The sequence below is a fragment of the Danio rerio genome, chromosome 7, assembly GCF_049306965.1.
Source record: "Danio rerio strain Tuebingen ecotype United States chromosome 7, GRCz12tu, whole genome shotgun sequence".
Lineage (NCBI taxonomy): Eukaryota > Metazoa > Chordata > Actinopteri > Cypriniformes > Danionidae > Danio > Danio rerio.
In genome coordinates, this window is record NC_133182.1 from 53,311,866 (window position 1) to 53,332,466 (window position 20,601).

General features: G+C 38.9%; 1 protein-coding gene across 13 annotated transcripts in view; it reads right to left on the reverse strand.

The window, feature by feature from the left end:
• Nucleotides 1-4,282: 4,282 nt before the first annotated feature.
• Nucleotides 4,283-20,601, reverse strand: part of nhsl2 (NHS-like 2) — a 155,426-nt gene continuing 139,107 nt past the window's right edge. For 7 of the 13 annotated variants that reach the window (XM_009303449.5, XM_068222725.2, XM_073907327.1 and 4 more), the window contains exons 3-8: nt 15,526-15,668; nt 12,687-12,876; nt 8,808-8,945; nt 6,052-8,541; nt 5,806-5,953; nt 4,283-5,292 (exon numbers count right to left, since the gene is read on the reverse strand). In XM_009303449.5, the coding sequence (XP_009301724.1) occupies nt 4,971-5,292; nt 5,806-5,953; nt 6,052-8,541; nt 8,808-8,945; nt 12,687-12,876; nt 15,526-15,668 (3,431 nt within the window). In that variant the 3' untranslated portion in view covers nt 4,283-4,970. Of the gene's footprint in view, nt 5,293-5,805; nt 5,954-6,051; nt 8,542-8,807; nt 8,946-12,686; nt 12,877-15,525; nt 15,669-17,915; nt 18,021-20,601 lie in introns of those variants that run through there. The other 6 variants (XM_009303450.5, XM_073907323.1, XM_073907326.1 and 3 more) reach the window with 2 other exon arrangements.

Below are 20,601 nucleotides of genomic sequence, written 5' to 3' on the forward strand. Positions count from 1 at the left end.
TTATAAACCAGAAATCATATTTGCATTTTGATTAATATAAAATCAGGAATGTGTGTATTCATAAAAACACAATGACTGCAAAGCACTGTTATGCAAGAAAAATAATTTATTTTAATGATATACCTTTTACCACAGAGGCAAGACATATTGCAGCTGATTAGAGATCTCACAGCGACCTTCATTTCTGCTGGAGGGTGAGGTCTGTAATATGCACATTTTAAAATATGTCTTTCCAAGGAAAAAATAACAAAAATATAATTCTCAATAATATCTTGCCTTCCCTGTCTTTTCTCTAGTCCCAATAAACGAGAGCAATCTGTTTATTTAAAGCTTTTCCCATTCTAGCGATCAGTCCAAGGGCTTTTGTGCTGGACTACTAAACTCAGTCTTTTCTTGCATGTAAAAACTAAAGCTTTGCATGCATTCGTAAGGAGTTTTCAACTTGTGATGTCAAGGACTGTTTCAGAGTGGTTGGTTTACCTTGATGGTAGTTAACAAAGTTGTACAAGACTCTCTTTTATTCCTCCTTAGCTGGCACATTTACTCTCCTCTGTATACTGAACTGAGATTCCTAATGAATCCCTATCAGTTATGGGTGGAAAGAAGAGATTAGCACAAAATGGCTTGCAAAACGCCTAGAGAGGAAGGTGTCACGTTTTCAGGTCCTTTTGTCAAATGCTACTAATGTTATTATAATAAAGTATGCCTCCAATAGATGCTCGTCGTCCCTCTCTGGGATTTACATTATTGATTCACAGGGCTAACAGTCCACCAAGGTACATTTCATTGAGTTCTTTACTTTGTTTTGCCTACTTAATACGCATCTCCTTCCACTGTCTCTCTCCCGCTCTGTTCTTCTTGTACCTGTGAGAGTACTGTTGACATTGATAGGGTTAACCACAGAGTACACAAGAGTAGTGATAAATATTATAGTAGTAAATCCTAAAAAGAGTAAAAGAAACTCTGCATACTTCTACGGAAGTGCAATACCAAGGCATTTAAAAACACAAAGGCTTCACGCCAGAGTACAAGGCAAATAAACACTGGTTGTCAGACTTTTTTTCATTCACTAAATATTTAAAACAAGTGTCACACACTATTTTACTGCTGTGGTATTCTGTCTCTTTTTTCATGTTATGCTTTTCATATTGTCGGAATACCTGAACGACTAGTCTGAGAGGATGAATGTCAAGACTCCATGTCGATCTCGTTGCAGAGTTAGTTTTTTTTTTTGCCAAGCACTTCCTCTCCTGGACTGCTGAGGGCGCTTCGGCTCAATAGCACCAGGTTTCTGTCCATTGTCTCAATGGGATTCAGAAGAACAGTCACATGGGGAAGGGGAGATTCATAAGGAATGGTAAGAAGAAGCAGTATCAGTCTTTGCAGTTGCTTGTTGTAGATGTCTGCAGTAGTCTCCGTAAATTCCCTTAATGTAGGATGGCTGTCAGTTTACGACAGGTGACCTACCCGAGTCCTCGAGGAAATGACCACATTTGATAAAAATCTGCAAGTCTTTGTGCATTCAGATGTCGATCTACAATCCAGTCTTATATGGAGGGCAACCATTTTAAAAAAGTATTTTCTATTATGTTCCTTTTTGGTCAGAAGGTGAATCTAAACATAACACTGTTGAGCTCTGCCTCACCCTTTCCTAACATTCACAGGCATTGACTGCCAGTGTTGGCAGAAAGACAGGTCTGATTTATCTCTGATGCATAGTTTGAAATGGACATTAAGTGAGAAGCTTTGCACTTGGATTGGATGGAGGTGATCTGGACTTTGTATTGCCTCATGTTGAGGCAAGACTAAGGTATATACTGTTTGAATCAGCTCTGCTTTACTTTAAATAGGCCTCAGCAAATCTCTATCTATACTGTGTGTTGTTGAGTCAAATCTCTTTATGAGAGGGCTGCTCAACCCTGTTCCCAGCGATCTCCCTTCCTGCCGATTTTAGTTGCAACCCTTATCAAACACACCTGCCTGTAATTGTCAAGTGCTGTTCATGCTAGGGATGCACTGACATCATTTTTTGGAACCGTTCCCGATACCAAAATTCTGAGTATCGACTGAAACAGATCCGATCCCGACGATGGGTGCTATTTTTTAAACATAATGCAGTTTAGTTTTAGTGATAAACTCAGTAAAATATATTTCTTCTTTAATAAAAATAACACACATTTTGACCTGCTGTATATGACAGACAATCTAACTAAAACATGACGCTTGCCGTAAACTAGGCTACAGTATTTGAGCATTCATTATGAAATTGATCTGTTGTGGTCCAGCTTATGTTACCTTTTTTAATATTAAGATTTTTCTTTGAAATCTGTAATATGCTACCAATATTTAGGGTGGCCTGGAAGTACAAAACAACATTACAAAGTGTGAAACACTTTTACGAAGCTCAAGACAAATTTACATTTTGAAGAATATTTTTACCTTTCATAAGACACAATTACATAGGAAAAACAATTTTACCAAGGACGAAACAAATTTACATTTAAAAAAAAAAAAAGACGCAAAACACTTTTACCAGTCCCGAAACAAATTTACAATGACAGGTTCTTTACGGAAAAGTAATGTACCACACACCTGAAAATATCAGCTTGTGTGTGACTTTGTAGACAAAGGTTAACACGAGTCCAATAGCACATGTAAACATGAGTCTGCAACTACAAAAATCATGGTTTGACCAACTGCAATCAAACATTGTTTTGTCATTTAGAGCTATTCTGAGAAAATATCAGCGTGAGAGTGTGTAGGAACATGTAAACGCAAGTACAAGGAAACAAGTTTAAACGAGTGCACAACCAAAGCACAACATATGTTGACTGATAAAGATAACAAAACCGACTTTCAAATGTAGTCCTAAATAGCTTGGTTAGATAGGTTGATTAATAGTCGTGCTGAACTTTTTGACTTGGATTCAAATCCCAATGATGACATGTAAATGATAATTATATCTTTACGTTAATTTTGGTTATATACTGTTCTGCCACACAAATATTAAAATCAATAATGTTCACAATGAAACTGACACCAAGTAATGAGAATATTTATTTGGTATGGGCATGTTTTGTTGCTGTGAAAAAGTGACTAATCTGCCAATCTGCAAGTGTGAATAGTTTACATCTGGAAAGGGACACCAGTTAACACGGTCACCAGTTAGGGTTGAGTTTAGTTACTCAGTTAACCCCCTAAACCAACACGCAACCATCCCCAAAGCTCTTTACTTAGCGTGCAAACACCCCCCCCCCCTCCCCCCCCCCATTCACTTCGCTCGCAATCTTGACCTTATGCCCACGATAACAGCGTATGAGTGGACCTTGTTAAAATATTGAACACATTGATGCAGTATGTCTGGTGTTTCCGCCTGGTTCCATCCGCATCCTTTAGGAACTCCAAACAACGTTAAGTTGCTCATGTGTTCTTTCCGTAAAGAGTCTGTCACTGTGAATTTCTTTCGGGACTGATAAAATCGCTTTTTCGTTTGTAATTGTGTCTTATGATAGGTAAAAATGTGTTCCAAAATGTAAATTTGTCTTAAGCTTCGTAAAAGTGTTTCACACTTTGTAATGTTGTTTTCTTGCAGATTTGAAGCAGACTAAACTAAACCATCTGAGGCCAGTTTTTCTTTATAAACGTTTGGGATATAGTAGGCCTACATGACAACTTTCTAGTGCCTTTTAATAGGCTACCGTCATGGCTTTTGTTGGCTTATGAATTAAACAGAATATAGCATCCAAGTATTGGGATCAGTGCATCCCTGGTTCAGGTCCTAGTTAATTAGTTCAAGTGTGTTTGATGAGGGTTGGAGCTGAACTTTGCAGGAAGGGTAAATCTCCAGGAACAGAGTTAAACAGCCCTACTTTATGAGATAATACAATTGAATCAGTAGCCATGATGGGTTTCCTGAGTTGCAAAGAAACCCCTGAGAGATTTGACATGAATGACTGCCAGAACAAAACCAATAAGCATATGGTAACAATTACTTGTCCTTCTTCTGTAGCCCCCTTTCTGTGCTGTTCCCTCAATTTTTGTACCGTCCACAATTACCCTTTTAAAAGATTAATTTTTCTCTGTGAATGTTGATTTGTTGTGGATTTGTGCTGTGCATAAGCATAGCTATATGCTGTCTGTTTACACTTCTGGCAGTGCGGGAAGATCTTTAGACGTGGGTTCGGGTATATTGCATGATGATGGCTCAATATGACCACTTCAATCCGTTGTGTGCTGTGAGCTTATAAAATAATAGGCAGTTTCCCAAGAATAGTCACAGTAAGGAAAAGCTGTGTTTTCTTTGCATTTTTGATCAAGCAGTTACATTTTTGTGTGTATATTTATATATATATATATATATAGTATACATATATTTGTACAGATTAAATAAACTCAATAATACATTTATATGGCCTTTCATATCTTTTAAAAAGCAAAAAAAAACAAAAAACAAAGAAAATAACAAATATAGCTTTTTGTCTTGTAAACTACTTCCTGTACTGGTGAAAGTGCTTCAATTTAAGGGGTACCAGACCTTGCTTACAACCTCTGTGGAATGTTTACACTCCTCTGTCTGTGCGAGTTTGTGCAGTCTTTTAATACACAATTATCCTACTAAGACACTTCATGGTCCACCACTGAAATGGACAGAGCATGCTTTGGCCACAAATATAGGCTGGGTCCTAAAAAGTCTGAAAATACGTTGTTTCACTTTCATATTCCCAGAATTGCAGATTTTTACACCAGAATTTTTTTCAGCAGTGGCGGGCTCAGATTCCTTTACTACCGTCTATACTCCTCTACAATTTTAAACCATCAAATGTGATCCCCTTGCCTGAACGCAACAACACAAAACCACTTAAAGTCCTTCAGCATAAGGTCTTTGATAATGAAACCATTTAGATGGACAGTGGAGCATAACGGAAATCCAGCCATATTGATTTCCAGCATGTGGTTCCGTACAAGTAGAATCACTGGTCCTGCGAAGATGGTTTTGGTGTGTTCATTGCGCTCCCATCTGGTTGTGACTGAGAGAATTCCGTGACTCGTCGTGCCAAAGGGTTTGTGCTCTTCAGCAACTCCATGGCAGAAACTCTGGTCCCACTGCTAGCTTTGCTGCTCCTCTTTTGGAGGAGAGCCATAAAGTTTTCATTTCGTGAGCTTGACCGAGGTGTAGTCCCAAGGCCCAGAGTTCTGAAGTCTGTACTACTGCTTTTCACAGGCGAGACCAGACACTGACTTCTTCCAAAAGAATCTGATGGTTCCTTTCGACCAAGAACTTTTCTCTTTGACCTAGGAAAGGCAGAACAATAGAAATGTTAGAATAACAGCAACCGTGACCATCTTTACTCCTCAGCTACTGTACCATCTTGCAAACTTTACTTCGTACTCTGTTAAAACACACCTGACTTCAGGTGTGAAGAAGTATTTCTGAACACATTGATAGGTTGGTTTAGGTGTGTTTGATTGGAGATAAAATTTGCAGAACAGTAGCTCTCCAGGAACAGGACTGGGGACACTTAATCACTATGGTAAATTATTGTGCTGACTTCTTTGTGACACACCTATTCAGCAAGGGCATCCCTTTACTTATAGCTATCCCTTTCTAAAATCTTAAATCTAATGTCCAAATCAGCTAAAGAAATACAAAACTGAGTACTCAATTTCGCACTCAAACACTTTTGACAGTTATTATTTGTTTACAAAATAATCAAGTACCTACTTGGTGACCTCTGCATTAGAAGACATGGCCCCTGACATCAAGTATAGGAATAACTCAATGAAAGTTAACTGCAAATTATATACCTGTGTATTATGGTGAAGAGATCTTCAGTGGTGTGAGTTGTGGGTGTGTTGACAAATACTTCATCCTCTGTTTCCTCTGTAATGTGTAGTTCAGTTTTGTCAACTGCAGAGATGTTCTCTTCCAATATTTCTGTTTCTGTGTAAATTTCTGTGGAGCAAAAAAAATGGCTTTAGTTTTAAACTAACAAACATAGATTGCATTTCATTTATTTCAAGCATAAATGGAAATATAAGCAAATGTTTAACCTTTTACTATCTCTGCTGGAGGTGTCTCCCTTTCCATAAAATGATGAGAACCTCTGTCTTCTGAACTGTATTCTTCAACTACTACATCATTCTCCTCGTTCCCAAAGGTCTCATAAAGTTCAGGAATTTGGTGGTTTTCATGTGAAATTTGCTTGGCAGAATAGTCTTCCTCTTCATCTTTAAGCAAATCTCCCTCAATCTCAGATGCTGATGTACCGGTAGGTGACTGAGAGATGCTTTCTGAAAGTAGAGTTTGCCTCTCTGCCCCACCATTGGTCTGGATGCTTGGAGAGGGAAGTAGAAGGACACTGGGTTTTTTTGGTACTGGTGGTGGTACCTTGGGCTTCCTTTTGTCTAATTCTGCCAAACAAGATATTGTCATTCTACTTGGAAGAGTTTTACATTTATCCTCCCTTTCTGGGCTACTTGGGGATGGAAGATCTTCTTCGATGGGAATCCCATGCTCTAGGTCAAACTCTGGAAAAGTAGATACATGGCTGCGGATGGGCTCTTGTGTGGCTATTGCAGATGTGCTGAGTGATGCCTGAGCTGGTCTTTTAGGTTTGGGTTTCCTTACAACCATATAAATATTACCAACAGGCATAGGTCGGTCCACAGGGGAGGATGGAGGAGATTCAGGTGTCAATGGGGAGGATGAGGGAGATTTAAGTGTTAAGTTTACGGGTCGCTTTGGGAGAGGTGGCTTCATTGCTACTGGTGGCTTTGGCTGTTTTGTATTAGAGGGTGTGATAGGAGGGCTGAGATCTCGACTTTGTTCTTCTTCTATAATGTCAGAGGAGCCGTCAGGACTGTCCTCAAGTTCTGAGCGGCTTACTGAACGAAGGCGGATGTTTCGCAAATCTGTTGTGGTTACCATAGGCAGTGAAGACTGACTGGGGCTCAGTTTACCTGGTTTGTTGGCTGTAGATGTGTCAGAGTGACGTCTACTGGCTTTAGGCTTGGGTTTGACAAAGGACAGATCCAATTGAGCATTTGCAGGTAGTTCAAATGAAAGACGTGAGCGTGATTTGTCCTTTGCAGAGGCTGGTAAGGAAGATTTACGCTCTGGAATCTTTGGCCGCATCTTGCAGCCAACTGGAGAAGGTCCAGTGAGAAGGGTGTTTGATATAGTTGGGGTTGGAGTTTCAGACTGGCTTGAGTAGCCACTGGATGGTGACAAGAGGCATGGTGGTTTAAAAGGGGATACCTTGGTCTCAGCCTCAATTGACATCTGAGATGGGGATGTGGCTCTTGATGTTGAGGGTGAATTCAGAGATTCTGAACTTCCTCGCACCTTCATGCACTCAATGACTGTGGTACCTGTGGCTGTGCTTGAACCTGACAATGAGCGGTAAGGATCATTGTTGGACTTCCACTCATTGAGCTGCCAGTGAGGAGGAAACCCGAGCTCTGTTTCTCTGTCAGCAGGCTGAGAAATATCAGAAGATGTCTCTAAGCTGCTATGAGCCTGATCTGTGTCATCATCAGGCTTGGCAATTAGGAACTCAGGCTGGAATGAATCTTGAATATCTCGAGGAATAAAAAGACTCTTAGGTCTGCCGTCCCTGAAGTGCCCTTCGTTTTGGTAGGAGCCCATTCCTCTGATTTCTGATAGGTTTTTCATCAGAGATACACTACGCACAGGAGGTGGTGGCTTTTTTTTAGATTTCTTTAGTGAGATACTGCGTGACCGTGACCTTAGTCGACCATCAGGAAGAAAGTCTGAACCTGTGGTCACAGAAACATTATCAGTGCTCGTGCTATCCTCCGAGCTGTTACTCGGATAAAGCAAGGCATAACTTTCACCCTCTGGAACCCCAGAGACAGCCTCGCCTGGAGAACATATATTATCTGCTGAGCAAAATGATCCAGAGTCTGTTGGTGTTGAAAGTGAGCGCTCACGGAACCTGAAGACATTGGATCGGGCTGATCTCTTTTCCTGCTCACTTTTGCTATTTCTTGTGACTGCAGTAGAAGCTGTCACCTCAGTCTCATTCCGTTTCCCTGTTACAACTCCACTCCCCTGTGTGGACACTGTGTATACTCTGTGCCCACATGGTTCAGAGATGGAGGTGAAAGAACTGGAGTGTGACCCTGAACTCATGGAGAGGCCTGAACTAGTCTGAGATGGACAAATTAGACCACCCCTATCACCTCCAGGTGTTAACATTCCAGTTTTAGTCACTGGCTGCTTGGAAGCAGGGCTGGTAACCAAGGCATAGTTGTAGGAGTCATTCCAGGAGGGAGAGAAAGTGGAACCTTTTGGGCCATTCCAGGAAGGGCTTGGGCACATTAGAGTGGCATGATCCATCATGCCTGATGGGGTCTTTGGGGATGGGGGTATGCTGTACTCCAGGTCACTCTGAGTCTTTCGAAGAGGAATATGCTGTTGACCTGTATTCTCTGTGGTAGGCTCCAAAGATCTAGGTTGAGATGATCCAGGGGAACAGGCACCTTGTATCAAATCAACAGCAAGAATTTTGCTGTCGCCTAAAGACAAAGTGAAAAGAAATGTTTCAAAAAAGAAGTTGCATTACTCAGATGAATTTGTAAAGACTCTAAATTCAGAACATTCAAATCTAAAACTGCAATCTGTGTGAAAATAAATGCTGACAAAAAAACTGAAAATCTTCTGTGTGGCAAGTCAAACATTAGACTTTGGATTTACAAATTATTCCTGGTAGAATTGATTGGTCAGTGCCCATTGTCCTTTTCCCATTTATTTGCTATTTACATTCTAACTTCCTTTTAGTCACCTTGGCAGTGCAGCGTGACATCAGGGCCTGCAACCACACTCCTCGGGCGGCGAATGGTTTTTGGGTTGACCGCTGAATCAGTTCTAATGGTGGCCCGCAGTTCGCTGTGCCGTGCGGCGTGCTTATCAAAGCTCTGGCCTGAGGCGAGATATGAGATACCAACTGTCAGGCTAACTGACAGTCTTCAGATAAATAAATTATGCTTAATTAATGGTTATTATAGAAGTTATGTTATTCTTTGCATGTTATGATTGACTGAAAAGCATAAGCCATGACTTCCTAATCAGACTTAAGTAAAGGCAATGACAAGCAATTTGCTAAATCTATGAAAAAGTACATTATGGAAAAAGCAGTAGCCAACATGAGATAGATGGTTAGCTGGAGATTGAATCATGGTGCCTGATTGATCTGAAGAAATGAAATCAGACAATGGACACTGGATAATACATCAAAATAAGAGCTGGATATTGACTAAGCAAAGCATTATTCAATGGCAGATCTATGTAGCATTCTTTGATTTGTATGGGACAATACAATGCTGATGTGTTTTCAACAACTGCACTGAATTAGTTGTTTAAATTTTTTAAACACTCAGTGCAGGAGGGAGTGCTGTGATAAATGGTCCACCGTTCCACAATGATGAAAGGAACTGAACATAATGTGCTAATTAAGCCCAGTTCTCACTATGTTCTTTACATGCATACCCTTTTTGTTTCTCAGAAAACAGCTCTGCGAAAACACCCAATGAAACCTCATTACCTCCCAACATGTGACAGGTTTCATTCATGAAAAAAAAAAAAGGTGGTGAAAAAATCTTCATCCATCCCTGTTACTCCCACCCAACCGCTACAGTTCTCTCTCTATCTCACTCACTCACATTCTCTGTCTGTCTCTCACTCTATGCAGCTTTTTCTGCACCTCCTAGCAAAGCGAAGGAGGGAGAGCTGCATGTTGCCATGGCAACAGCTACCTGTTCATTATCTTTAGCGAGTGAAGAGCAGCACTACTTTGGGAATCAGACTCGAGGCTGGCCAAGCACAGAATTATCTGTGTTTACAGATCCTACCACTTCTCTACTATGTCTAGGCCAGAGAGGGGAACAGCAAGGTAGTCAAGAGAGATATTTAAAGAGATGGGTGTGGGACAGCTGTGAGACACACAGAGAAGGTAAGAGAGCAAGAGCACCGCTACATCAAGAGAGCTGATGTATTTTTAATGACAGTTTGAGAGATAAAATAAGGGGTTCATCCCAAAATAAAACTTGCTATTAATCTATATCCATGATGCCTTTTTAGCACCGCATTAAAGACTAATAGCTGAAACTGTGGTCCTTCCTTAGTGTTTCATGAAAAAAGTCAATGACTTGAGGTTTAATAAAGGTTTAATAAAGGTTTTGTGCACGGCTGTTGCTAGGTGACGGACACGAAAACAAAGTGCCAAAATGGAAAGACGTTCGCACATTGCGGTCATTCTTCTTTTACAGAATCTTTTGGTTTTGGACATACAGAAAGCGACTAGCGCCTATCTGACGCAAAAATATTATAAACATTCAGAACATCACACGATGTATGCAGAAGCTGTTTTTGAGACCAGCAGACATCATCACTGTGTTTGCCCTGGCACAGTCCTGCTTGTCACCAAGGTACAGTACGTGATACACACACACACACACACACACATACATAACTGAACGTTATGAAATCGCTGCTTTGTTGTACTGTTGGTGATTCATTCCGCTATTTGGTACAATTGCATTCACACCAGAAGTGAACCGGACCAGAGTTTGCATGGACAGTACTGTAGTTAACTACAATAGCACAATGCATTGTTGGAAAAACTAATGAGCAATTCAATAATTTTTTCTCAAATTGTATCACTCAGACATCATCTGAAGCACATTGGTCTGAACTGTCATCACACAGGTTGGTACAGTATATTGGTATAAGGAACAATAACTTAATTCGTTCATTTATTCATTCATTCATTTTACTTCAGCTTAGTCCCTTTATTAAATTGGGGCTGCCACGGCGGAATGAACCTCCAAATTATCCAGTATATGTTACACCCTTCCAGCCGCAACCCAGTACTGGGAAACACTTATACACTCTCACAATCACACGCATACACTACGGACAATTCAGTTTATTCAATTAATGGAGGGAAACCTAAGCACCTGGAGGAAACCAACGGGGAGAACATGCTTATTACAGAAATGTCAATAGACCCAGCCGGAACTCAAACCAGCAACCTTCCTGCTGTGAGTCGACAGTGCAAAGCTCTAAAGCCTGATTTATACTTCTGCGTCAGGTGACCGGCGTAACCCACGGCGCAGGCAACGCGCGTGGCTGTGCATTTATACTTCTGCGCGCTGTCTCTGCCGGTCTGCATTAACACTTCCGAAACGCTAGTTGGCAGTGAGGTGTAAATGTTCCTCTGTGTCAAGTTTCTTCGCTACTTTTTTTGCATTTCCTGAACACTTCCGGGGTGTACAAGTGGCTCAAACTCGCTCATTTTGAGGCAGGAACCGGCGGACGTGCAACAACTTTAACTATGAGGTAAACACAAAACAAAACTTTCCATCCGGAGCTCCTTCACGGGACTCCACACTTGTAAACAATCACTCGCGCGGCGTCGCGCCATTCGCGCACCTCTCGGTCCCACCCAGACTCGTCAGCGCTACCAAGCCGACCAATCACAGAGCTTACGCTACGCGTCGTTGCGACGTGTAGTTACATTTTTTGAGGGGTGCACGTCAGTGACGGCGATGGCCACGGCGAAGGGCTATGCGTCAGCGCCGTAGCATACGCCGGTGTTTGACGCAGAAGTATAAATCAGGCTTAAGCCACCATGCCGTCCATTAAGTGATTTCCTCGTGCAAATTTATCCATATTGTTTGCACATATTTCAGACATGTAGAGAAATTAAATGCAACCTGGTTGTTACCTTTCTTAGCTTGAATTGTTTACTTGCTACTTTATTACTTTATTACATGTTCTGATTCGTTGCCGAAAAACCAATTAGAGCGCTGTCTCCAGACAATAACCAACACCGATACAACATCCTAAATCAAGCCAACAAGCTCCAACATTAACCCAATGAGAGGCAATGTTTGGAACAAACCAAACCAACTAGCCCGACCAATAGAACCCAATGGCCAACCAGCGACCTGTGTCCCGTCCCTTTCTAAGTTCTAAGTAATGAACATCAGCTTCTTGCACAGACTAATTCATTTTGCTTAATAAAACCTTAATGTATTATCATGAGCCATGACTATTAACTTTATTTATCTGTATTAGTATTTAATTTTTTTGGGTGCTGGTAGCCATTGACATTTTATGAATAACCAAAAACCACAGTCCCAACTCAACGTCTTCTACATCTTGGATGACCTGAGGGTAAGTAAATCAACAGCAACTTTTCTATTTTCCTATTATCCCTTTAAGTAAATGCATAAAATATGAATGCAAGCAATCTTTTAAGTTATGCTAGCTCTTGGGTGAGAACAAGTATAGAATAGATATGGGGTTGTATGTGATGATGCTGATGATAAGTATGATTTGCAAGATCAAAAACATCCAGCACTATTTCAAATGAACTAGAACCATTTTAATGACATTTCCTGTTGGTGAAACACTACTGTTACAGTATGTCATGCCTGAATTTCTTTCCCAAATTTAACAGAACACCAGTGGTACATAATAAAAATGTTCATCTAATAATATCATTCATAGAAATCATCAGTACCACTAATAACTGTTAAAACGTTGTCAATCATTTAGCACCAAAGTACTCATCAACATAAAATAAATCTCCAAACAGTCCAGATTTGTTAAATTCTAAGATAGATGAATACTCAGTAATATGCTAAGTCAACCTTACCTGTGATCTCAATGGGTACAAGCTGAGCTGGAGTTTGTCGGCCAAGGTACCAGCGAGGTTTCTCTGCAACAGGTGGACTCAGTGCAGCATTCCAGCCTAAAAGAGTCTTCTCTGAAGCGCAAGGGCTCGGGTCCTGCGCCCGGACCCCTAAAGTTGTGGTCTCATCCTCACACACCTGCTTATTTGCAGGCTACAGGTAAAAGAAAGAGAAAATGATAGTATGCATATAATAATTATTTGATTATGATTAATTACTAATTTTGTAGTTGTGATGCCTTGTAATAGAACCCAAAATGTGTTTTAATACTAAGGTTAATTCTGAAGCATGAATTTGCATGTTTAGAGGCACTGGTAAATGTCAATGATTATTTAATTTACAATAATAATTAAAGGGATAATTTACTCATTATATACTGCACTCTCGAGTGGTTCCAAACCTTGAACACAAAAGAAGATATTTTGATTAAAAAAAAAAAAAAAAACTGAAGACCTGTAACCATTGACTTACTGTAGTAGGAATACAAAATACTATGAAAGTCAATGGTTACAGGTTTCCAGCTTTCTTCAAAATATCATCTTTTGTGTTCAGCTGAAGAAAGGAACTCATAAAGGTTTGAAAGCAGTAAAGGCTCACCCTAAATAGTGCCTGGCTTTTAAGTTTTGGGTGAAGTATCCCTTTAATTTTGCTCAATAGTCATTGACTTAGTAGCTGAATTAAAAAAGATTGTTGAGTTGCTGTTTGTTTACGTACTTAAAACCACCAACTCAGAGAAGCCTGTAGCTGTTTTCACTCAGGGGACAAGCCACATTTAATTAGATTTCCATTCTTTACACAACATAAATGCTTTGCATGAAGCTAATTAATTTGTTTGTGGACCAGAAGTCAGATTCCAGTATCTACTTCTTACTGACTAGTTACTAATTTTGTAAATGGTAACACCTTAAAAAATGGTCCATTGCTAGTTAATGTAATTACTAACATGAACGAGTGCTGGGCGACTAATCAAAAAGTAATAAAAATCAGCAATCTGCGTCAAGCGCACATATGGGGCTCTATTTTAATAATCTACTTTCACTTTTGTAAGGATGGAAAATACCCTCTGCGCCATGGCACATGATCTAACAGGGTAGAGCTTTTTCTCTTAATGAGTTATGGGTGTGTTTTAAGCATAAAGTGCATTAAACCAATCAGTGTCTCATCTCACATTCCCTGTAAGAGTCAATTGTGCAGTGCCATGGTGCATTTACTATTTACATGGCGGACTTTGAAAGGGAAAAAACTGAACGCTTCACTAGCGAGAAAAGTTAAACAGACCATCTGCAGCGCGAGGATAAAGAATAAGCCTCCTCCATTCGGTCTCTTTACTTTCTCTTTCTCTTCATTTTTACTTTTTCTCCTTTACCTCCGTGGATAAGGAAAAGGTGTTATATGCACATGACTGAAGACTTCCATTAGCCTACATATTTAATGTTGTTTTTTAAGCTAAAAGATTTGTTTAAAAACTATTTCTAAATTTAGTTCTAATATAACAGTCATATCCAAACACACGTCTTGTTCTTATGCCCCATGTGGTGATGCAGACCAAAAAAAACCCGACAGGTGGACAAATCTAAGCTTGTTTTTATTAAAACAAACATGAACATATATATATTAAATAATACTGCTAATAATAATAACATTATACAAAAGCAAATTGTCATCAATAACCTGAAAAATACCCCCTCACATGAAGAAGGCCAGGCAGTGTTTTTATATTTATGTGGAAAATATATATAATATTTTAATACTTTTTTTTATTATTTGTAAAGATATTTGTGTATTGCTGTGCATTCTCTTTGTATCAAGCAATGTGTAGGCGTTTAAGGTGCACAACTAATGCGCTCAGCGCTGGACTTTAGACCTGCTTTCAGCTGGTCAATTGTGCAGTCTATTTCAATTACTTAAAATAGCAACACGCCAGAAAGGGCCTTAATTTATAGAACACCCATGAGTCCACAAAGCGGCAAATGGATTTGCTATTTAAACCATGTGGTGCAAAACGGGGGTGAATTTGGGTTGTGCTGATCTAAAAAGGGCAACAAATCACACCTAACACATCTTGCGCCTTATTGCGCTGTGTATGATAGGGCCTACGGTCAAGCACCGCCGTCTTGCAGTCCTATAGCCCTCGCTGTGGCTGATGCAGACGCTGAAGTTAGTTGTTTTCACTTTTTAATAAGAAAAAGTTTAATAAGAAAGAGGTTTGTTTAAGACATTGTGTGTTATAATTTCAGATGTTCAACATTGATGTTCAATAAATAATCATATATAGTAGATAGTGTGTGTTTCCTTCGGTTATTTTAAAATCAAGTAATGCACTCTGCATTCAAAAATATCTCACTTGTAATATGTGAGCACATTTACTGGACAAAACCTGTCAGTGAACTGTGAAGGCAAACACAATTGACAATTGTGTTTGTAATTTTGTACAAATTACAATGTCCAATTAATCGAGATTTTAATTATGCGCCAAATCGCCCAGCCCTAACACAAAAAAACAATTAGTTGTACATTTATTAAGGTATTTATTCAGGTATTTATTTTGTTAACACTAGTTAATGTTATTTAAGTTAAATAACATACATTCATCTTAGTTCATGTTAACTCATGGCGTGTTAACTAATGTTAACAAGCACATCTTTGGATTTTAATAGTGTTAAATATTAAACCATGATTGATAAAGTTTATTTATATTTAGTTAATGCTCGTAAATACATTAAAATTAACTAATGGATGATTATTCTAAAGTGTTATCTTGTACGTTTATAAAGTGTAATAATGCAGCATACAAGTAGTTACCACAAAGACGAATTCCGTCTTCTTGTTGTTGAGTGAGGAAGGCGACCGGCTGAGAGTTGTTGACGTGTCCTCCGAGCTCTGAGAGGAAGGATGTTTGAATGTCTGTCCTGTCACTCTGTTATCATACAACTGCTCCTCGAAATCTGAACAGACATAGACACAATGTGCTGGTTTAGAGTTAGCAAGACACTGAAATCAATGGATGAAATCTCCCTCGCTCTTCATCAGAAATGTTCCCTGTGGCTCTTGTAAACAAAATGATTACCATTACATTCATTCCCAGGACTCCCCTCACAAGACCCCACCCCATTCTTGTAGCCATCTTAATCCCCCAAAACATTCTCTTTAACCCCTCCTCTACATACTCAAAAACACACATACAAAAACATGCTCCCTCTTTTTCTGAGCCGGGATGCCGCACTCTTAGACTTGGGGTTGCCTAGCAATGGTGGGCTGTCTAAGACAATGGCATACCTCCGGAGTCAACAATAGCCTCGAGCCCCAAGTTTAGCCTCGTTGAGTCCTCTTCACATGCTGGGACAGAGCAGAGCCCAGCACAAGCTGAAATCTTAAACCTCTACTAGAATGAGTGAGACAGCAGCAAGACATGCACAGCTTCTGAATCTGCACTAGCATTTGCCTGTTATGCTGTTCTATTTGAGGAATGATGCTTGACCAGATGGCTTTTAAATCGACACACTAATGAGATACATAGAAAGACAATCCTCCAGCCTCAGACCTTAAGTTAAACACTTGTGCTGAATGTATTGTGAAGACTGATGGACGTCATCTGATATGTAAAATCCTACTGAAATATGAAAAGATGCACTGACTATTTTCCAACAGCTGTAACTGAAAAAAATGCACATCTAAAAGCTGATCTAAAACCCACTCTGTATTTTTAAAATAATATACCACTTGGTAATTCTAAATGTGGAAACTGTCAACAAAGCAATTTCACATACATAATATCAACTTTCACACATCCCCATACAGCAAAAATGTTTTAAATTTGAGGCACTATTTCTTGCAAATATGTTGCTATGCAAGTGTGCTTTATGTTATGTCAGTAAGACGAGTAGGCCTTTAAAAATCTGCATTTCTAATTCTGAACATTGATACACTATTCGACATCATGATCCTAGAAGTCTGGTTGCACAGCATTTTTAGTTATGAGACATTCTGTCTCCACTCTACAATATATAGGGATTGAAGTTGTTAAGTGTCCATGTCAGAGGGGAGATCTTAATTAATCTTAATAAATTGCTGTTACAACGTGATGCCTTTTAGATTTTCACTCTAGATACGTTGACTCCAAAAGTTTTAAACAAGGAGTTAGATATTCCTCCTTTTCTTTAATGTTTAACTAGTTGTTTGAGTAAAGGTTTTTTTGCCTATAATTTGTTGTATTTCTTTTGTTATGTTTTGCCTTTTTTCATGATGTATTATTGGGATCTGTTTCTGTTTTTTTTTTTTTCGTTTTGAATATGTAAGTATAATTTACAAATGTGTTTTTCTATTTTTTGTTATAGGATAATGAATGAGATCATGTGATCTGGAAGTGTATGAAAAAGAGCAACATACTGTGATGAACACTGCCTGAAGACATTACACGCCTTGTATCAGCCTTTTAATTTAATAAATTGGCATTTTTGGAGCTTTGGTGTTGAGGCCTTTTTTAATGTTTTTTCACAGCTGTAATTGGCCAACATGCAATGCATTCTACACACAAACCACACAGCAGATTCCTTGTAAATGTACACAACTATCCCCACTTTTCCAAACACAACTTCCTACTGTACACTACTATTTGGGGTTAATAAGAGGTAATACGAAGAAGGAATAATTTTATCAAGCAAAAATATATTACAGTAATTAAATTTAAGTAGTTGACACTGAAATCCGGTGCTGTGATTGCTGAAATATCACCAACAAAAATATCAGGAACTAATAGATTAAATATATAATAAAAAATATGTATTATTATATAATAAAATTATAATATAGTAATTAAAAAAATTCAGACCGGATGTTCAAAGTTTCAGAATAACCTAGAAATACATTTTCCCTGTTCTTAAGGCTTTCGTGAATGAAATGTTCTTTAGCATTGTTTATTCTATATTCAATATTCTTTGCTTCAAAAGCAAAAAAATAAAAATACTAAAAACAACAGCATGACCTGACACGTGATTTCCATTAAAACATATGCAGGGTCAGGATTCACGTGTATTAAAATATAAAACATTTAAATTAAAATGTTTTCAAAATTATTGAAAGAAATCTTTCTGTCCCCAAACATTTGAAAATGATTGCAATTCTAAATTGTAAGATAAATGCATCTACATTCCACCCAACAGAAAATAAAGTAACAACAGAGTGCCAGAACTCACCATCCCGTGGAAGAAGAGTCTTCACCCAAAATCAAAACTTCAAAAATGATATATGGCAGAGGGTAGCAGTTGCAGCAGTGAGACTGAATGAGTGTGTATATGTGTGTGGAGGTATTTTCAAACACAAGGTATAGCCCCCCTCCCCCTCCCCCTCCTCCTCCACTTCCCCCTGACCTGAGCCAGTCAGTAAAACTAATGGGACTCAAAAAACTCCATTCTTATTAGCCAATCAAATGGCTCGCCTAGACAAGATGCCAACCACTCAAGCACGTATGAGTGATCATGAATGACCTCAAAGCATCGCCTAACAAGATGCTCACTGAAAACCACCCATTTATTAAATATGGGTCACTCCTCGTCTTTTGTATGCAGTAGAGGAATGGAAGAGGTCAAGAGCAACAATGCTTCTTTTCTTGTCAATTTGGCTACTTTTTGTCTGGTCTATTTTCAGTTTGCTCTTTGTTTCTCATTCATAACAGAAAACAAATCGGGTTTAAGTATGAGGGAGTATTAGTACAATGTCACTGATTAGCTTAGTGCTGTAGATGCCTGATCTCTTCTGCGTTGATTGGCCTTTAAGTTTGCTAACATATACATATAAAAGCAATAGATAAGATCTTTGCTCACAGTGTGTTCCTGTCAAATATTGTTTTAACCATAAAATTAATCTACTGCAACATTCATTCATTTTCTTTTCAGCTTTGACCCTTTATTAATCCGGGGCCGCCAAAGTGGAATGAACCGCTAACTTATCCAGCATATGTTTTATGCAGCGGATGCCCTTCCAGCTGCAACCCATCTCGGGGAAACATCTATACACACTCATTCACACACATACACTTCGGATAATTTAGCACCCAATTCACCTGTACCGCATGTCTTTGGACTGTAGGGGAAACCAGAGCACCCTGAGGAAATCCATGCCAACATGGGGAAAACATGCAAACTCCACACAAAAACGGCAACTGACCCAGCCGAGGCTCGAACCAGCGACCTTCTTGCTGTGAGGCGACAGCACTACCTGTGCCACCGTGTCGCCCACTCTACTGCAACATATATTATGTAATTTTAGAAATTTAAAAAGGATCAAAGTGTAACAAATTGATTACAACAAACTGCATTAATGGGTACATGGTATTTTGATTTCAGTCAGCCAGCTCAAGCACTTCCAGTGAAAGTTATTGCAAAATTGTCACATTTAAGATCTGATTTCTTTAAAATTTGAAATCTATTATAAAGTGGGTATTAGAACAGGCAAAAAACAATGAATTAAATTACACTATTTCACGTAATTTTTAGTTTAGGCGCTATCCTGCTGCTCCCGACGGCACTTGCATTTAAAGGTTCTGTAAGTGCTTTGAAACGCGCACTTTTATTTGATGTTTGATGTAATTTCAACTGAAACATGAAGTGAGAGTGGGAAATAGTGTTGCATTTAAATCTTGCACCAGTGCTTTTTCTATATAACCACACACCTGATTATAAATGGCTCTGCTTGCTCATTACAAAAATGATCATTTATCACGTATCTGGCTGCGTGATCTTTAATTTGCATTGCCAGCAGGTAACCTGCGGAACTTTCTACTCCGGTTGCCACTTTTATGAGATTGTAGTCTCAAGTTAATTGGCTTTGTTCATTAAACCTGACCTCATGTCCTCTGTTTACTAGATTTTTAGCTAAGATAATGTCAGCAAAATGATTTCAATAAGAATCCATGATTTCACGTGAAAGCATAGAATTTTGATTCTGTTTACACCAGCTATAAAGTTGCCTTTTTATGTGATAACATATGGATGGAATTCAAATGTAAAGGAGTTCTGAAGCATTTGACTACTTTCAACCACTTCCAGGGCCAGTTTAAAATGCATTTGATAGCTTTCATAGTTGAAATGCTTCTTTACAAACAGCCACTAAAGCCCACCTACTCTCCACCTGATCATAACATTACAGTACAGTGTTGGTAAAGCCAAACAGGATTATAGGTTTGAAGTAGCTTTGCAGCTATCAGAGCAGAAATAAAAGCTGCTGCTGCCTTGCCATTTTTCGTTGTATCTTTTCATGTTCATATGTAAATTCATTCATTCATTTACTTTTCGGCTTAGTGCCTTTATTAATCTGGGGTCGCCACAGCAAAATGAACCACCAATTTATCCAGCATATTTTTTACACCCTTCCACTCACTGGGGAACATCCATACACTCATTCACACACATACACTCTGGACAATTTAGCCTACCCAATTAACCTATACCACGTGTATGTGTCACGCAATGTCTGTCTAGTGAGCTTATCAGAATAGGTAACCCGTGATATTTAATAACTGATTTCTTTTATCTTTTCCGTGATGACAGCACATAATATTTGACTAGATATTTTCAAGATACTAGTATGCAGCTTAAAGTGACATTAAAAGGCTTAACTAGGTTAATTCATCAAGTTAGGGTAATTAGGCACCTTAAAATGGTTTAAACATTTTAAAACTGCTTTTATTTAAGTCGATAAAAAACAAGTAAGACTTTCACCCGAAGAAGAAAAATTATAGGAAATACTGTGAAAAATGTCTTGCTCTGGTAAACATCATTTGGTAAATATTTGAAAAAGAAAAAAATTCACGAGATGGCAAATTATTTTGATGTATATATATATATATATATAATTTATTTCATTTTCTTGAGGGCTTAGTCC